At 64.4% G+C, this 18,527-nt stretch overlaps 1 protein-coding gene across 5 annotated transcripts; it reads left to right on the top strand.

The window, feature by feature from the left end:
• Window positions 1–1,358: 1,358 nt before the first annotated feature.
• On the top strand, window positions 1,359–18,487 carry PLXNB3 (plexin B3). 5 transcript variants are annotated; one of them, XM_031445043.2, is made up of 37 exons: window positions 1,359–1,452; window positions 2,877–2,983; window positions 4,544–5,590; window positions 5,953–6,132; window positions 6,708–6,836; window positions 6,917–7,017; window positions 7,523–7,652; window positions 7,789–7,945; window positions 8,031–8,139; window positions 8,220–8,334; window positions 8,462–8,587; window positions 8,693–8,809; window positions 9,066–9,159; window positions 9,240–9,409; window positions 9,652–9,803; window positions 10,027–10,132; window positions 10,897–11,027; window positions 11,282–11,458; window positions 11,573–11,768; window positions 11,905–12,144; window positions 12,226–12,387; window positions 12,465–12,616; window positions 12,783–12,883; window positions 12,962–13,185; window positions 13,310–13,488; window positions 13,751–13,817; window positions 14,110–14,437; window positions 14,568–14,671; window positions 14,758–14,851; window positions 15,193–15,371; window positions 15,555–15,715; window positions 15,865–16,012; window positions 16,223–16,287; window positions 16,356–16,431; window positions 16,546–16,607; window positions 16,915–17,004; window positions 17,902–18,487. In XM_031445043.2, the coding sequence occupies exons 2-37, from the start codon at window positions 2,924–2,926 to the stop codon at window positions 18,011–18,013; spliced, it is 5,841 nt and encodes a 1,946-aa protein (XP_031300903.2). In that variant the 5' UTR covers window positions 1,359–1,452; window positions 2,877–2,923; the 3' UTR covers window positions 18,014–18,487. The 5 variants fall into 5 exon arrangements, 4 of the variants coding, with proteins under 4 accessions (XP_031300903.2, XP_064339360.1, XP_031300902.2 ...); XM_064483290.1 differs by having other exon boundaries at window positions 16,546–16,620; window positions 17,902–17,989; XM_031445042.2 differs by lacking the exon at window positions 17,902–18,487 and having other exon boundaries at window positions 16,546–16,620; window positions 16,915–17,893.
• Window positions 18,488–18,527: the final 40 nt, after the last annotated feature.

The following is an 18,527-nucleotide window of genomic DNA, read 5'->3' as shown; positions in this document are numbered from 1 at the left end:
CTTGGGCATTTGGCCTTCCCCCTTGGGGGATGTGTAGACAGAGACAGCAACTCATTGAGCACCCTCGCTCCCAATCTACTGGGCCTTCGAACTCTGGGTCACTCACTTCCCCTGATGCCCACCCCCCAGTGCTCATCACCCTGAGCCAAGCTTCTCATGCTAAGACCCCAATAGCTCCACTGGCCATCTCCTCCTGCCCCTCAGTCCTCCCACCCCCCCACAACTGCCTGCCCCACCAATAGCATCCCTGCTCCGTAGGAAGTGACACCCTAGTACAAAGAACACAGGGGTCTCCTGGATTCTCCTGCCTTTTCCATCTACACCCTCTCCAACGCCAAGTCTCTGGGGTTCTGTCTCCCAGAGCATATCTAGAATGCTTCCACCTCTGTCCACACCCACGGCCACCCTGGACCAAGCTTCCCATGCTCTCCATACTAGGGCCACCAGCTCGCGCTTGTCCAAGTACAAAGCCGTTTACCAAGCTATGATGAGCTAAGTCCAAATTTTTCCCAATTTGCTAACCTCTGTATCCCTAGAGCCCACCTCAACCAAACTCACGCTCCAGGCAGGGGGCAACACCCCATGGGCAGGTCACCTGCAGCCTTGGCCCCAGGCAGTCCCCAGCTCCCCTCCTGCCTGGCACCTGCTACAGTCCATGGCTCAGGGCCTTGTGGCCTGATGGTTAAGTGCAGGGTCCTGTGGCTGACTCCAAGCCTTGCCACTTAATAGCCATGCGACTTTGTGCAAGTTTCCTAACTTCTCGGGCCTCAGTCTCCCCACCTAGGAACTAGGGAAAATCAGTGCACCCACTCCAGGATCACTGGAAGGACTGAATGAGCTCACATACACGGAACACTTAGAGCAGCCCTGGTACACGGGAAGACCTGAGTGTTCAAGATCAGCTTAAACCTCACTTCCTCTGTGAAGCTCTCCTGATGCCCTTGGTGCCCCTAGACCTGACTCCTCTTCCTTTTTGCCCCGCGGTGCCTGCCACAGGTGGGCTGTCCTGCCAGTGGGGCCTCATCTGTTGGCAAGTAGTTCTGCCCCTGAGACCTGGGAGATTCTTGGGGCGAGTGGCAGTGGGCTTTGTCTCTAAATGGTGCCAGGACCAAGGCCAAGGCTGGCACCCAGTAGGAACTTCAGGGAAGGCTTTGGAATGCCCGCCAGCCCACCTGATGGGAGGGCACCGCCCCGCTGTCACTTCTTCAGGCAGGTGCCGGTAGGCGGCCCTCTGCCATGCCCATTGGGGCCGGCAGAGGGCAGCAGTGCCCTGCCCAGCGCCATTGGGCAAAGGGGCGGGTGCGGAGGGGCTGGGCTGCCCAGGCCGGCCTGCCAGGACGAGTCGGGTTGGGCACGACTGCATTGTGGGGAGGGAAGCTGGGGCTCCACTGGGTCAGACCGCACTCCTGGCACCGCCAGCTGTTCCTCCGTCTCCATCAGCAGCCCACCCAGGTAGGCGTGAGCTGGAGCTAGTGAGGGCACGGGATGCCACCAGGGCAGGGTTAGGGGAATGCGCGTGCTGGGAGAAGCCAGGGGTCTGAAGGCCAACCAACCCAAATCCAGCAAAAATCCTTAGACACCAGCCCCAGCCCAGCAACTACATCTCCTGTTGCCTGGGGACACAGTGCCCCGGCCAGGAGGTGGCCCTGGAGCTGGGAGGTAGGACACGGGGCTGCTGCCCCCACAAAGAAGAGCTGGCACTTCTGGCCATGGGGCAGGGCACAGGGAAGGGAAGCAGCCCGCCTGGCTCCCCGCCCCCACAGCTACCCGACCGGCCCAACCAGGTGACAGCTAGCCTTGCTGCTGCCACCTTGCCCTGGAGTCTGCTGCCACTGTACATCGTGGAGAAGATGGGGACTCCAACTCAGGCACACTTGCTCCTGCACCTCAGGCCAGGGCCCGAGCTCTGCTGGCTTGGTGTGCAGATGGTGCCCCGTGAGGGTGCCAGGGAGCCAGCCACCAGCTGCCACTCCTTTCCCCACCCTATGTGTGGAGGAGGGTCTAGGCCCCTCCTGGGATGGTGTTTCCCCAGGGAGAGGGGGAGGGGGACAGCCTGCAGCAAGTTGCCAATTCTGAAGCTAAGGGTCGGGTTCCCACCCCCTCCTGTGCATCCTCTTTGCCTTGGGCCCCTCCAGAAGCATCCTCCGCTGGCACTGCCCATGGCCACCATGCTGTACCTGGCACGACTTTGCCAGTCCCTGGAGGTGGGGCTGGATGGGGCCAGTCTTACTCGGAGCCAAAGGGGTGGGGGTGCAAGGGGAGAAGCTCTCTTGGACTGGCTGCCTTGGCCAGCCTCTCCCCCGCCCCCAAGCTGGACAAAGGCAGGCATTGAGGGCCACGGCTTCCCTCCAGCCAGGCACCAAGGCTACCTAGACTGAAGCTGCATTGCAGGGGCTCAGGGCCCTGACCCTCGCGTGGGGGCTCCACAGCCTCCCCTGTGCCCTTCAAGGGGACCCAGGGGGACACAGGGAGGAGCACACTGGCTGGCACGGGGTTGAGGGAGAGGCACAGCTGGCTGTGTGGGTCCCATTTTTCTGGCTGAAGGAAACCATGTCCCTTTGTCCCCAGATCCCAAGGGGTGTGTCTCCAAGGGTGGGGAGTAGCAGGGAGCCCCCTGGTCAGAACAGCCTGGATGAGGAAAGAATATCAGACAGTGGGTCTCTGGCCAGGGCCTCTGGACAGAGGGGATATTGTTGGGGTGGAGGCAGGGCTGCCTTGGCCCGGCCACTACTGACAAAGCTGCCAGCTGTGGTGGAGTCCGGCTGCCAGGCCCTTGGCACCGCCCCCCCCCAGGCCTCCCTCCTCCCCCAGGGCGCATGTGAATGGGGCCAGGCCTGCACTGTCTCCCTCCCACTCAGGACCATGCCCCCCCACAGCTGTCCTGCGCCCAGCACCACTGGCCTGGGGTAGATGAACTGATGAGATGGGCCTCCATCAGCGCCACGCTGCCCAGGAGATGCCCCTGCTGCTCCCCTTCACTTTGGTGAGTGCCTGGGTCCTACATCCCTCTGGGGCAGCCCTCGGGGTGGGGCAGGGCAGGTGAATCAGCACAGAGGAGCCTGGGCCCCAAAGCACTGTGCCTCCCGCTGCGGTCCCTCTCCCCCTCACCACCCCCGATCCCCCGCGCTGATATCCAGGGTCTGGAGGAAATGCCCCTGTCCCTCAGTTGGTCGTCCTTCCTGTCTGTGTTCCTGAGATAAGGACTCTGCTCCCATCTGGCACACCCGCTGAGACCCAAGCTGGTGTCTCTGCTGGCAGATGGTGGGGTGCAGAGTTATGGTGGGCCCACTCCTGGCCACCATGTGCCCACATACCCAGCTGTGCGGGACCCTAAGTCAACTGAGGACCTGGCTTCTGATCCCTCTTTGTGGCTCTGCGGCTGGGTTCTGGAGGAGGGAGGGCTGAGAGGCCACCAAGGCTCAGGGGCTCTGAGGGACTGGCGCGTGTCTCTTGTCTACTCACCTAGACACCACCCCGATGCTGTCGGGCAGGGGCTGCTGCCAATGGCTCCAGGCTGGGAAGTGGGTGGGGTGGGGAGGGGGCGCAGACAGAGCCCCACTCAGAGCGTCCTCTGGAGGCTGGGGCCCCTACCCTTCCCCTCAGGGCTCAACCATGTGTCCCCACCAGGCTGATGGGGGCTATCTCCAGTCTGGGCCCCATGTGGCTGGGGAGGGGTGCCAGGCCTGGGCCCTGGCAAGGACTTTCTTTCAGTCTTTCCTCCCTCCTCACCCCCAGTCAAGTTCTCCTTCTGACTGTCTTCTCCTCACTCCTCCTCCTTCCTCGCTCAGCTCACACCGCTCCAGCTCCACTGACACTCCCCATGCCACGCCCAGATGGACCCTGGCTGCTGGGGCCCATGGGTCCAGGGCCAGGCCTCCCACCAGCTTGGCATCCGGTGCTGTCTCCCAGTGCCCCCAGCCCCGCTCTGGCCGGCTACCAGCTCTCTCCCTCCTCTGCAGCTTGACCCTGTTCTCCTCAGCATCCCCCACCCCGGCCCTCACCACCCACCCCTCACCATCTGTGGGGCAAGCGGAGGAGCATCTGGCCCTCTCCTCTCTCCAGTACTCCTCACCTCATGGGCTTCCCAGGGCAGATTTTCACTCCCTGACAGGCTCTCCTGCCCTCCCCTGCCCTCGCGCCATCGCCACCGCTCCTTCTCCACGTCCCTGTCCTCATCGGGGTCTTTGCACTCCAGTTCCCTTACCCCCAACCCCACCCACCTCCACCTCCTCTCTTCTGCCCTCATCTCCGCTGCTGCCCTCCATCACTCAGAGTCTTGTTCATGCTCCTGTGCTTTTCAGGATCTGCCCCCTTCAACAATCTAGATAAAGCAGAAGGTGGAAGAGATTCTTTCCTTGTGCACACTGCTCTCTTCCTTCCCTCTGCCCTGCTTTCTGTTACTGTCTCTCTGTCCTTCTCCCCCTCCCTTTTGCTCTGTCTCTCGTCTGGATCCTTCTTTCCCTCCCGTGCTCTCTCTCCACGCCCTCCTCCTCTGTTGCCATCACCACCCTGACTCAGGCCCTCCCGCCTGGCTCGCCCCCAGGGCCCCGCCATGGCTCCCCGGCCTCCCTTCATTGCTCGCCTGCTGCTCATGCTGCCGCTGCTGTACCAGCCGCTCACCCTGACGGCAGGGGCCCATCGCTTCTCGGCGCCCAACACCACCCTCAACCGTTTGGCACTGGCTCCCGGCCGGGGTGCACTCTATGTGGGCGCGGTGAACCACCTCTTCCAGCTCAGCCCCGACCTGCAGCTCGAGTCTGTGGCCATCACTGGCCCCGTCTTCGACAGTCCCGACTGCGTACCCTTCCGGGACCCAGCCGAGTGCCCGCAGGCCCGGCTCACCGACAATGCCAACCAGCTGCTGCTGGTGAGTGGCCGGGCCCAGGAGCTGGTGGCCTGTGGGCAGGTGCGGCAGGGCGTGTGCGAGAAGCGACGCCTCGACGACGTGGCACAGGTGCTGTATCAGGCCGAGGACCCTGGCGACGGGCAGTTCGTGGCCGCCAACACCCCGGGGGTGGCCACGGTGGGCCTAGTGGTGCCCGGGCCAGGCCGGGACCTCCTGCTGGTGGCCCGGGGCCTGGCGGGCAAGCTGTCGGGCGGGGTTCCGCCCCTGACCGTGCGCCAGCTAGCCGGGCCACAGCCCTTCTCCAGTGAGGGCCTGGGCCGCCTCGTAGTGGGTGACCTCTCCGACTACAACAACAGCTACGTGGGGGCCTTTGCCGACACCCGCTCGGCCTACTTCGTCTTCCGCCGCCGCGGGGCCCGGACCCAGGCCGAGTACTGCTCCTACGTGGCCCGAGTCTGCCTGGGGGACGCCAACCTCTACTCCTATGTGGAGGTGCCCCTCACCTGCCGGGGCCAGGGCCTCATCCAGGCCGCCTTCCTTGCCCCAGGCACCTTGCTAGGGGCATTTGCCGCAGGCCCGAAGGGGCCGCAGGCGGCCCTGTGCGCCTTTCCCTTGGCCCAGCTGGACGGGAGCATGGAGCGGGCCCGGCGCCTTTGCTACACGGCAGGCGGCAGGGGCCCCAGCGGCGCAGAGGAAGCCACCGTAGAGTACGGCGTCACATCACGCTGCGTGACCCTGCCCCCTGTGAGTGGCTGCGCCCCGAGGTCTCGCCCCCGCCCTCTCACCTGAGGCTCTTCTGCACCACCTTCCAGCTGCAGCTCTGGTCTTCTCCCAATGCCTCATCTTAACCAACCTGCCTCTCTGTCCCTTTCCCTCCGTGGACCTTCAGTGTCTCTCTGCCCAGACCGGGGCTGCCATGTGTCGCCCTGGGCGGAGGGCAGCTGGGTGCTTTCACTTGATGATCACCTACGACCTCTTGTTTAGAGGATGTCAAGGAGGGGCTGGTTCAGTTTCAGTCTCCTAGCTGTTCTCAGACTGTCTCCTTTGACCTTTCTCCCTCCTCCTACCTCTTCCAGGAACTGATTCCCCCCTCTCTGCCCATGCAGGACTCTCCTGAGTCGTATCCCTGTGGCGATGAACACACCCCCAGCCCCATCGCTGGCCGCCAGCCTCTGGAGGCTGGGCCTCTGCTGCAGCTCCCGCACTCCATCAGCGCCATCGCAGCCCTCCAGGCAGATGGGCACACGATAGCCTTCCTGGGGGACGCCCAGGGCCAGCTGCACAAGGTAAGGGCCTGACAAAGGAGGTTGCGGCCCCAGGTCAGAGCCCTGGTCCACAGCCTCTATGCTGCCAGACCAGACTCAGCCTCAGTTTCCTTCCACCCCTCGGCCTGTGTCCTGCTGGCAGGTCGGAAAGCTGTACCACACACTGATGGCTCGCTGGGTGCTACCTCCCATTCTGGGTCCCAGATGTGTTGTTTAGAATGCCTCCCAGGCGGCCCCAACTTCTCCAGCCAATAGCTGGAGACTTGCCTTCTTGTGACCTGTTTGTCTCTTGGCAGCTGCCCTCCTGTCCCTGGCTCCCAAAGGCCCCACCCAGGATGGCCCTGTCACTCGAGCTGGGTAATGCTGACTTGGGGAGGTGACATGGGCAAGCTGGATGCCCGTGCACCTGCCCCACCCTCTGTGGCATGGCCCAGCTTCCCTGGTCTGAAGGGAAGGGGAGCTGGCTCTGTGGGACGGGATGCTCCCTGGGAGCCCCAGGATGAGAGCATCTGCCCTTAACAGTTGGCCTAGGACCATCTTGAGCACCGACCTGGGATCGGCGGGCTGGCCCAGCCCTGTCCTTGTCATCCACCTAGGTCTTTCTCAATGGCACCCAAGGCCAGGTATACCACTCGCAACAGGTGGGGCCCCCGGGCTCGGCCATTAGCCCCGACCTACTGGTGGACAGCAGCGGTAGCCACCTCTATGTCCTGACTTCCCAGCAGGTGAGGGCTGTCCCCGGGGAGCTGGGCACACGAGACCCGAGCCCCTGCACCCACTACCTCTGCCCTCGCCACCCATCCAGGTAGACCGGGTACCCGTGGCAGCCTGCCCCCAGTTTCCCAACTGCACCAGCTGCCTCCAGGCTCGGGACCCACTGTGTGGCTGGTGTGTCCTCCAGGGCAGGTGAGTGTGGATCTGTATGCTCGGAGGCCATCTCGTCTCCCTGAGTGGAGATGCAGGGCTGGGCTGAGATCCCCCATGGTGCCCCAGCCCGCCAAACCAGGAATCTGGTTGGCACTCCCTTCCCAACACTTACCGACTTGTTCACTTCTTATCTCCCCAGCCCCACTCTGGGCCAGGCCTCTGTCACCTCTCTTGGTGTCCCCTGGCCCACTCTAGCTCCCCTCCAGCCCATGCTCCTCACAGCAGCCCCAGGAATCCCTTCTGACAACCCTAAGTTAAATGTGTGCTCCCCTCCCGAGCAGCAGCCCACTTCTCACTCACAGTCAAGACTGAACCCCGCGCATCAGCTGAGAAACCCTGTGCACTCGGCCCTTCCTCTCTGAGCAGTCCCTGTCACTGCCCAGCCTGCTGCACTCCACCTGGGCCATCCTCCCAGACCCCTTGCCGCCAATCACCCAGGGACCCTGAGACCCACACGGGGACCAAATGGGCCCCTGCCCTGCAGGTGTACCCGCAAGGGCCAATGCAGGCGCGCAGCCCAGCCCAACCAGTGGCTCTGGAGCTATGGGGACAACTGCTGCCTGCATGTCCAGAGCCTGCTGCCGGCCCACCATCCCCGCCAGGAGCAGGGCCAGGTGAGGCGCTGGTCACACCCTGCCTAGCGGGGCTGCCTCCCCTGTTCTCCCCCTCCTCTCCCACTACCTCCGCTCCCACCTCCTCTGCCCTGGATCCATCTTCCTGCCTGCTGTGTATTCCTCCCACATGTCCCAGGTCACCTTGTCTGTGCCCTGGCTGCCTGCCCTGGCCCCGGATGAATACTTCCATTGTGCCTTTGGGGACTATGAGAGCTTGGCTCACGTGGAAGGGCCCAACGTGGCCTGCGTCACCCCTCCCCAGGACCAGCTGCCGCTTAATCCTCCAGGCACAGGTAAGGGGTCCGTGGGATGAGGGGTGAAAGCAGGAGCTGCAGGGGCAGGAGCCACATGACCTGTCCTGTCACCACCCCTTCCCAGACCACATCACCTTGCCCCTGGCCCTGATGTTTGAGGATGTGGCCGTGGCCGCCACCAACTTCTCCTTCTATGACTGTGGTGCTGTCCAGGCCTTGGAGGTGGCTGCCCCGTGAGTGTTGGGCCTGGCTGCTGGGCAGGGGGAGTGACTTCAGATGGCGTGCAGCCTGAGCAGCTCCTCTGCCCCTCCAGGTGCCGTGCCTGTGTGGGCAGCCTTTGGCGGTGCCACTGGTGCCCACAAAGCAGCCTCTGTGTGTATGGGGAGCACTGCCCGGAGGGCGAGAGAACCATCTACAGTGCCCTGGAGGTGGGTGGGCCCGGCCCACCGGCCCACCGGCCCACCGGCTTCCCTTCACCTCCACTGTAGACCCACCCTGCCTGTGCCTGCCCAGGTCCCTTGACTCCTGAAGTACTAAGGGGTCTCCTTTCCCCAGGTGGACGTCCAGGTGCGTGGCCCGTGGGCTTGTCCCCAAGTCAAGGGCCTGGCGGGCCCCCTCCTGGTGCCTGTGGGCTGGGAGAGCCGTCTGGCCCTGTACGTGCAGAATCTTCAGCATTTCCGAGTGAGCAGTCCAGTAGGAGGGGGACGGAGACAGTGGGGCGTGGTGGGGGGGCCATGGCAGGGCCTGACGGTGTCCAGGCTCCTTACAGCCTGTGTCCACCCCCAGGGCCCTCCTGCCTCCTATCACTGCTGGCTGGAGCTACCTGGAGAACTGCAGAAGCTGCCGGCCTCCCTAGAAGAGACGACTGGCGACACAGGCCTCATCTACTGCCGGGCCCAGCAGGTGGGCTGCCGCCCCGCAGCTTCAGCTGCCTCTTTATCTTGTCATTCTTGTTCATCGCTCACGAGGCCTGCTCCGTGCCGGCCCTGGGAGTGCCGCAGGAACACGGTGCCCACAGCCTCTGCCCTTAGGCTGGCAGTCTGGCAGGAGACGCGGGCACTGAACAATGGCACCCATTCTGAGAGGAGCGTCCTAGAGGAGGCAGGGGTCAGGGGGTGTTCCGAGGCTGGTCGGGCCTGACCCCACCCTCTGCCCACAGTTCCGCCCCACCATGGCCCAGCGGGAGCTCCCGGTGCCCATCTATGTCACCAGGGGTGAGGGCCAGCGCCTGGACAATGCTCGCACTCTTCATGGTGAGCTTGTGGGTGGCGGGGTAGGCGGGCAGGGCATGTCGTGGTGGGGAGGCGCCTCAGTGCTGCCTGACCTTCCCTAGTGACCCTGTACGACTGCGCCGTGGGCCACCCCGACTGCAGCCACTGCCAGGCAGCCAACGGGAGCCTGGGCTGCCTGTGGTGCAGCCAGGGCCAGCCCGCCTGTCGCTACGGGCCGCTGTGCCCACCTGGGGCCGTGGAGCTGCTGTGCCCCATGCCCAGCATAGACACGGTGAGCCCCCCACCCTCTACCCGAACCTCTGCACCACCCCTTCCCAACGGCCACAGCACCTCCAACCCCAACGGCCCTGCCCAGCCCCCACCATCTCAGCTTCACCTGGCTCAGACCAGCCCTGCCCCAGGCCCCCAGCCTTCACAGCTGTTTCACCTCCAGCTGGTCAGCTGGCCAGGCAACCCCCACTGCAAAGTGGGTGTGGGTTTGGGGGACCCCATCACCATCCTTCCCTGCTGCAGGTTGAGCCCCTGACCGGTCCCCCTGAGGGCGGCTTGGCTCTCACCATCCTGGGCTCCAACCTGGGCCGGGACTTTGCTGATGTGCAGGACGCCGTGAGTGTGGCTGGCCGGCCCTGCAGCCCAGACCCCTCTTTCTACCGCACCTCTGACCGGTGAGGCATCCTGGTGGTAGGGGGCGGAGGGAGGCCCTCCCAGGGAGGCCCTCAGACTGGCCACCCAGAGAGAAGGGAGGCTTGCAGCCAAGAAACGTAGGCCCAGGTCAGATGCGCCAAAGGAAGATGAGCCAGGGAAGGCGGAAGGGGGGGTGCAGTGGCTCCACCAGGGAAGGGCCTGACCCGCGCAGGCCTGAGCCGCTATTGGGCCTCTGCTCTCCAGGATTGTGTGTGTGACATCTCCTGCCCCCAACGGCACTGTGGGGCCAATCCGAGTGGCCATTAAGAGTCGGCCACCAGGCATCTCAACCCAACACTTCACCTACCAGGTCAGTGCCCAGCCAGGGTGGTCCCCACACAGGGGACAGTAGGAAAAAGGGGCAGGAGGGGAGAGACATCTAGGCTGAAGATTTCAAACTTGACCTAACATTAGCAGAAAGGGCTGCAACGTGTCCAGGAGGGCACCCTCGTGATCCAGATGATCATTCTGGTCACTGAGTGGAGGGTGGGCTGAGGGCAGTGACAGGACAGGGAGGATGCTGCCACCGGCCGCTGTCCAGAAGGGAGACAAGCAGCAGCGGCGGCAGGTGCGGTGGGCAGGGAGGCGGGAGGACCACGCGGCGCCGCAGAGTTGTCTGGACTTGCTGCCGACCTGGCTGCCTATGGGCACAGGGTGGAGGAGAGCAGGAGTCCCAGGGCCGGAGCAGTGGAGTGCAGGGGCAGGTTAGCATCAGGAGTTCTGCACCCCAAGGAGGCGACTGAATCTCAGGGTTTAGAGCTGGGGGGGGGGGGTGCTGTGAGGTGTGAGCCAGAGGATGAGGCCAGCCTGAGGGGCAGAGAGAAGAGGCAGAGACTAAGTGAGTAGAGAAGAGCGCCCCCTGGTGGGGCAGGGTGGTTGGGAGGAGAGCTGTAGGGGTGCTGCAGAAGCCGGGCACAGGGCTTCCAGAAAGGGGAAACAATCAGCTGGGGCTCAGCAAACAGAGCCGAGATGTGGGCCTACACTTCAGAGCCCAAGGGCCTTGGGGGCTGGAGCCAAGGTGAGGAAACGCCAGGCCAGGCTGCTATGCCTGCCCCAGCCTGCCCTGTTCCCCAGGACCCCGTCCTGCTGAGCCTGAGCCCTCAGTGGGGTCCCCAGGCAGGGGGCACACAGCTCACCATCCACGGGCAGCACCTCCAGACAGGAGGCAACGTCAGTGCTTTTGTGGGCAGCCAACCCTGTCCTGTGTGAGTATCTCTTCCTGGTTCTAGTTGGTTGCTGTCAGTTGGGGGTGCGCTCTATGGGCCTCAGTGTCCCCTTGTGTACAGCAGGGGTGGTGGACTCAGGGCTCCCTAAGGCCCCCCTCAAATTCCAAGGGACATGGCTGCGGCGCCTAACACTGATGCTCTCTGCCTTCACTGAGGGAAGCAGAGCAGGTGTCTCGTGGGGTGGCCAGACAGAGGCTAGAGCCCAGGATGCCAGACCCCTCCCCACCCTGCAGCTGGGAGCCAGTGTGTCCTGAGGCCATCGTGTGCCGCACCATGCCCCAGGCCAGCCCAGGAGAAGCGGTGGTCCGGGTGGTCTTTGGCCGTGCCCAGCGCACGCTGCTCGCCAGCCCCTTCCACTACACTGCCAATCCCCAGCTCCTGGCAGCGGAGCCCAGCGTCAGCTTCCGGGGGTGAGGACCTGGTCCACCCAGGGCAACCCAGGTCACCTGCCGGGGAGGCGGAGAAACAGAACTGGGCCGGGCTGCCCGCTACCGCTGTCCCTGCTGAGCACTATCCCGGCACAGGGGCGGGCGGCTGATCCGAGTCAGGGGCACAGGCCTGGACGTGGTGCGGCGGCCCCTGCTGTCTGTGTGGTTGGAGGCTGCAGCGGAGGTACAGGCTGTGGGAGCACACCCCTGGGACCCACCCCCAAGGAGGAGCTGTGGGGCTCCTGCTGCAGCCCCTCAGGCTTGTATCCAGCTTGAGACGGGCTGGCTGCAGGTGAGCCCCCACCAGCAGGCAGCGGGGCTGCCCCTAGGCCGTGCCCAGGCAGGGGGAGGGGCGGGCCTCTATCCGCTGGGAGTCAGTAGGGAGCCCCTAGCTCACCCTACCTCGACCTGGCCCCACTGCCTCGCAGTGCTCCACCGTCTGCTCCGTCAACTCATCCAGCCTCCTCCTGTGCCGGAGCCCCGCAGTGCCAGACGGGGCCAGCCCCCGGCGGGTATTCTTCTCCCTAGACAACGTGCATGTGGACTTCGCCAGCGCCAGTGGGGGCCAGGACTTCCTGTACCAGCCTAACCCCCGCCTGGCCCCGCTCAGCCGCGAGGGGCCCATCCGCCCCTATCGCCTCAAGCCAGGCAATATCCTGGACGTGGAGGTGAGGCCTTCCGCCGGCTGGCTCTACTGGGGGCTGCGGGTGCAGGCTGGCCGTGGCTCAGGCCCCTGGTCTGTCTCCCAGGGCGAGGGGCTCAACCTGGGGATCAGCAAGGAGGAGGTGCGTGTGCACATCGGTGACAGCGAGTGCCTGGTGCAGACGCTCACGCTCACCCACCTATACTGTGAGCCGCCCCCGCGGGCCCCACACCCCACCAATGGCTCCAGCACCTTGCCGCAGTTCGTGGTGAGGCTGGACCCCACACAAGGGTGGGCGGGTGGAGTGCTGCAGGCCTGTGCTCAAGAGCCCTGCCCCCCCCCCAGGTGCAGATGGGCAACGTGCGGCTGGCCCTGGGCCCTGTCCAGTACGAGGAGGAACCCGTACTGTCTGCCTTCCCGGTGGAGGCCCAGGTGGGCCTGGGCCTGGGCGCAGCCGTGCTGATCGCGGCCGTGCTCCTCCTCACCCTCATGTACAGGTGAGGGGGCCCCCTCCCCGCCACGTACATACCTGTGCAAACTTCCCTCTTCACTTTTGGAAAAGGTACCCCGTGACAGGCCTCTGGGCTGGCAGCTGTCTCAGTTTGGTGGCCTCAGCCCAGGCAGGCCTGGGCGTGTGGCTGACACCTGGTCCCCGGGCTGTAGGCACAAGAGCAAGCAGGCCCTGCGAGACTACCAAAAGGTTCTGGTGCAGCTGGAGAACCTGGAGATTGGCGTGGGCGACCAGTGCCGAAAGGAGTTCACAGGTGGGGAGGGGGTGAGGGGAGAGGGGCAGAGGGCTTACCTGGCCCGGAGCTCACACCTTGGTGGCTCCTGGCCTACAGATCTGATGACCGAGATGACCGACCTCAGCAGCGACCTGGAGGCCAGCGGCATCCCCTTCCTGGACTACTGCACGTATGCCGAGCGCGTCTTCTTCCCCGGGCGCGGCAGCTGCCCGCTGCAGCCTGCCCTTGAGGGGCCGGGGGAAGAGGGCCGCCGTGCCCCCGTGCACCAGGGCCTCATGCAGCTCTCCAACCTGCTCAACAGCAAGCTCTTCCTTCTCACAGTGAGAATCTGTGGGCTGGCAGGGGGCCTCGGGCAAGGAGGTGGGGCTGGGCGGCAGGTGTGGGCACAGAGGTGGGAGGACAGGTGGGGCTTACCGGAGCGAGTGCCCCCCAACTTCCGCCTAGCTCATCCATACCCTGGAGGAGCAGCCCAGCTTCTCCCAGCGGGACCGCTGCCATGTGGCTTCGCTGCTGTCCCTGGCACTGCACGGCAAGCTCGAGTACCTGACCGACATCATGAGGACACTGCTTGGCAACCTGGCTGCCCATTACGTGCACAGGAACCCCAAGCTCATGCTGCGCAGGTTGGCCTTGGCCTGACCAGTCCTGGAGCAGGGGAGCTGGCTCCCTCTGGCCCTGTCCTGGGGTGGGCGGGGCCAGGAGCCCCCAGGGGGCAGGCTAGCTCAGAAGCCACTGGCAGGGAAGTAGGAGGAAGTGGTCCTGAACAGTGACCTGGGCACAAAGGCTGGCCGCGAAGGGCAGCGCTGCCTTCCTGCTACTGCCTGCCTTGGCCCAGAGACGGGACGGCCCCACAGCAGCCCCCCTGACCCGGGCCACTCCCTGCAGGACGGAGACCATGGTGGAGAAGCTGCTCACCAACTGGGTGTCCATCTGTCTCTACTCCTTCCTAAGGGTGAGGGCCCTTCTCCCCTCACTCCCTTCCCGGGCTGCTGCCTGTGGTCTTGTGGATCTGTGCCCAAACTCCCTCAGGGGCCTTGGGCATGAGGACCAGTGGGGACAGTGGTAAGGGAAGGGCTTCCAACTTTGGCCCAGGCCGGATGTAAAGCAGAGGCTGCTGTCGCTGCCCACCCTTGCTCTGTGAGGCCAGATGGCTGCCCCTCCCTGAAATCCCCACCCACCATGCCCCTGAGCCTCACACAGCCTGCCCGTCCCCAGCTGACGCTGGCCCGGCCCGGTGGTTGCAGGAGGTGGCAGGCGAGCCACTGTACATGCTTCTCCGGGCCATCCAGTACCAGGTGGACAAGGGCCCCGTGGATGCTGTGACAGGGAAGGCAAAACGGACCTTGAACGACAGCCGCCTGCTGCGGGAGGACGTGGAGTTCCAGCCCCTGACGCTGATGGTGCTGGCCAGCCCTGGGGCTGGTGGGGCTGCAGGAAGCGGCGCAGGGCAGCACGTGCCTGCCCGGGTGCTCGACACGGACACAATCACCCAAGTCAAGGAGAAGGTGTTGGACCAAGTCTACAAGGGCACCCCGTTCTCGCAGAGGCCCTCAGTGCACGACCTAGATCTTGGTGAGAGCCCTCCCCCTCCGCTGGCCCTGCCTGGGTCTGTTCTCACCTGTGGATGCTCAGCTCTGCCTTGCTCAGAATGGGGGACTCGGAGAGTGGGCGGTGGGCTGACTGGCTTCCCTGGGGCCCTCAGAGTGGCGCTCAGGCGTGGCTGGCCACCTAACCCTATCAGATGAGGACCTGACGTCAGTGACTCAGAACCAGTGGAAAAGACTCAACACTCTGCAGCACTACAAGGTGACCGGCGGGCGGGAGCTGGGGGCAGACCCCCGCCTCTGCATCAGCCGAGGAAGGAGCCCAGCCTCTGATCGCCTCCCTGCCAGGTCCCGGATGGAGCCACGGTGGGGCTCATCCCCCAGCTGCACAATGGAGGCGCCGTCTCCCAGAGCCTGGCCCAGAGCTGCCCCTCTGGGGAGAGTGAGTCCCGTGGCCCAGACGCACCCACCTGCCCCCAGGATCTTGGGGCAGGCAGGCAGGAGTCCTGGTCACGCTGTCTGCCTTGCCTGGGTCTCCCTACAGCTTGCCAGGGGGCAAGTCAAAACTCTAGGCTGAGTCAAGGACCTGGGGTGGACGAGCGTGGCGGTGTGTTCTGGTCAGGGAGCTCCAGGGCTGTAGGGTGTTGGGCTGCCACCCTCCTGTCCACATCTCTCATCCCCGGCTTCCCTCAGCTCCCCTGACCCTGTCCCCACCCCACCAGGTGAGCCGCATGGGGTGGGCGATGGGGACATAGGACTGAGGCCGGGCTTCTGTGCCTTCAGACATCCCTATGCTGGAGGACGGTGAAGAGGGCGGGGTCCGCCTCTGGCACCTGGTGAAAGCCACCGAGGAGCCGGAAGGGGCCAAGGCGCGCCGCAGCAGCCTGAAGGAGCGGGAGCGGGAACGGGCTCGGGCCAAGGCCATCCCAGAGATCTACCTCACCCGCCTGCTCTCCATGAAGGTTGGTCGGTGTGGCTGGGTGTCTGGGGAGGCTCACTAAGGGCATCCTGACTGAGCTGGGGAAGGGGGGACAGCGTGGTCCCGAGAGGCAGAGGGGCGGCCCCACCCACTGAGGGAGGATGGGGCTGGCCACAGCTTTGAGGGCCCCACACCCTGCCCCATACCATCCTTCCCTGCCTCCCAGGGCACACTGCAGAAGTTTGTGGATGACACCTTCCAGGCCATCCTCAGCGTGAACCGGCCTGTACCCATCGCCGTCAAGTACCTGTTTGACTTCCTGGACGAGCTGGCTGAGAAGCATGGCATCTTGGATCCGGAGACCCTGCACATCTGGAAGACTAACAGGTACCTTGCTTGCTCCCCCTGGCCCCCGAGCAGGTGGGACCTGGGGTCCCAGAGAAACCAGGACTCACGGGGCAGCTCTCAGTGGAACTCAGGGCTGGGGCAAATGTTAGAGTAGCCATACCTCACACGTTCGGCTGGCCTGTCCCCAGCCTGCTGTTGCGGTTCTGGGTGAACACTCTGAAGAACCCACAGGTCATCTTTGATGTGCGGGTGTCAGACAACGTGGACGCCATCCTCGCCGTCATCGCCCAGACCTTCATGGACTCCTGCACTGTCTCGGAGCATAAAGTGGGCCGGGTGGGTGAGGGCAGGGCAGGTGGTGGCAGCCAGGGGCTTGAGGAGGAGAGGCTTGTCGGGGCTCGGCACAGAGCCCTGGGTGGGGCTTGGGGGCGGCGAATAATGGGGTCAGGAGGCCAGGGGAGGGGACACCAGTGGCACAGTCAGACTGACAGGGCCAGAGCTCCCCCACCTCCCCACTCATGCCTACCGCCTCTCCCTCCGGAGCAGGACTCCCCGGTGAACAAACTGCTCTACGCCCGGGAGATCCCTCGCTACAAGCAGATGGTGGAGAGGTAGGTGTCAGGGTGTCACGGACGAGGGACTTGGGGCTGCCCAACCGTAACTGGGTCCACTCCTCCAGATACTACTCCGACATTCGCCAGAGCTCTCCAGCGAGTTACCAGGAGATGAACTCGACTCTGGCGGAGCTCTCCGGGGTGAGGCACAGCCCATAGGTCACACCCTTCCACGCTGGGGGAGGAGAGCGGAGGAGGGCGGCTGGGGGCTGGAGGGCCAAGGTGGGGCCTCACCCGCCTGTGTGCTGCCCCTAGAATTACACCTCCGCTCCCCACTGTCTGGAAGCTCTGCAAGAGCTCTACAGCCACATCCACAGGTACTATGACCAGGTGAGGCCCAGGGAACTCCAGTAGGGAGCGTCGCACCTCTGGAGCCCAGAGGGAGGTCCCAGGGAGCTCCCTGGGGGTGGGAGGAAGTGTCCAGGCCCAATCTGGGCAAAGAAGAAGAGCCCAGGTTGGGGAAGGGGCTTGGCTTCCGCCCAAATTCCTCTGGGAGGCCTCGGGCCACCCCTGTTGCCCGCCCCACTCCCCAGCCTACTACTGAAATGGAAACAGGGCAGGTGTCCCTGGGCCAGTGGGCAGAAGGCTGGGGCCTCAGGCGGGGTGGCCTCCTCTGCCCCGCAGGTCATCAGTGCCCTGGAGGAGGACCCCATGGGCCAGAAGATGCAGCTGGCTTGCCGCCTGCAGCAGATTGCCGCCCTGGTGGAGAACAAGGTGACTGACTTGTGAGCTCAGGGAGCAGCAGGCCCCGCCTTCACAATGCCTTCCCTCCAGCGACCCAGGAGGAGCCATGGATGGAGCCAGCGACCCAGGAGTGTCTGGCAGGGAGTGGGACGGGCTCCCTGTCGCCTCTCCCACCGCCCATCCTTCCTTCCTTCCCCCCCCCCCCCGCCTCCACCCTGCCTGGCTTCTTTCTAATTTATAGCCACCCATCCTTCTCGCTTTCCCCTCCCCGACTGTATTTATGTCCTTGCTGGAGAATCATATCTGGAAATAAAATACAAATACGTCTTTTTAGAAGAAGCCTGATCCCCAGCCCCACGTTCCCCCATGAGTCCACTCCATGCCCGTTGGCCCTCCCCTTGGCCCCATGCCTATGACTTCCGCTACCTGCGAAAAAGAGGTGTCATCAGGCACGTCCAGGAAAGCTGCCTGGCCCTCCTGCCCCCATCTGTGTCCAACCCACCCTCCCGGTTCTTTCCTTGGCACAGGGGCGTAGGATCAAGCGTACCCCATCTCGGGGTAACCACAGTCACTGCTAAGCTCCCTCTGCTTCATTCTAACTCCCTGGCGGTCCCCAGCTGGCCTCCCGGCTCCACTCTTATCCCTTCCATTCCCTTCTGGGAGCCCAAGTGCCCATCAGTCTCTGCCAGAACCCCACACTGGTGTGCAGGCTCCAGGGTCTCCCTTCTTCTTCCCACCCACAGTCACTCTTAAGCCAAGGCCAGCCTCGGAGGTCTCCAGCCCACCCCCTTTCTGGGGACCCGATGCTTCTCCCCAGTCCCTTGGATGCAGCCCCAAGGTCACAGGCTCTGGAGGGCTCTGCCTGTCCTGGACGTCCCTCTGTCACCAGCCCCCTAGAGCTATGGGCTTGTTTCCTTCCCACTTAAGGAGGACCCCTGAGGGCAGGGCCAGCGTGGACAGCTTCCTCCGCCTCCCAGGCAGACACGCAGCACACGTCGGTGGAGACAGTGAGCCAGGCAGGGATAATGGGCCAGGGTAGAGCCAGGGCTGGGCCCAGGGAGCCGGGAGGGTCCTGGTGCTAGGGTACTGGGTGGGGGGCTTGCAGGCTCATGCCCAGGCCCGACACCTCTGCTGGGAAGAACGAGCTGCCTTCAGCTCATGCCATTACCTTTGCCGGGCTGGGACCCCCAGAGACACCACACTGAGGGATAGAAGGACACCAGGCTCCCGCCTGACTTAGGGTTCAAGGAGCCCCTGGAAAGCGGGAACTGGCTGAGAGTGGGCAGGGAATGAGGTACCCATGGGAATGGGGGGTCGCCTCTGAGAGGGCTCCCCAGAAGCCAGAGAACTTCCCAAAGTGTTGCTGGTGGCCTAGGTCGCACAAGAGGGGTTGGGGGCTCGGCCTGAGGACTGGACTGCCGTGTCCATGGACCAGATCGTCATGTGGGATTCCCCTCGGTCCTGGGGTGCAGGGAAGCTGTGTGGAGGCTGGGTCAGGCCGCGTCCCCACAGTGGCGCCCTCCGCCAGCCCTGGGGGGGGGGGCGGGGGGGCT

Source organism: Camelus dromedarius, chromosome X (assembly GCF_036321535.1).
Source record: "Camelus dromedarius isolate mCamDro1 chromosome X, mCamDro1.pat, whole genome shotgun sequence".
NCBI classification, from domain to species: domain Eukaryota; kingdom Metazoa; phylum Chordata; class Mammalia; order Artiodactyla; family Camelidae; genus Camelus; species Camelus dromedarius.
Note: the sequence above shows the minus strand (reverse complement) of the source record. Positions and strands in the feature narration are given on the sequence as shown.

Excerpts from the sequence above, each read along its gene's own strand:
- PLXNB3 (XM_031445043.2), top strand. The coding sequence starts at position 2,924 with ATGGGCCTCCATCAGCGCCACGCTGCCCAGGAGATGCCCCTGCTGCTC. Across the intron at positions 2,984-4,543 it reads TGCTGCTCCCCTTCACTTTG|GGCCCCGCCATGGCTCCCCG; the intron begins GTGAGTGCCTGG and ends GCTCGCCCCCAG. Across the intron at positions 8,140-8,219 it reads GCCTTGGAGGTGGCTGCCCC|GTGCCGTGCCTGTGTGGGCA; the intron begins GTGAGTGTTGGG and ends CTGCCCCTCCAG.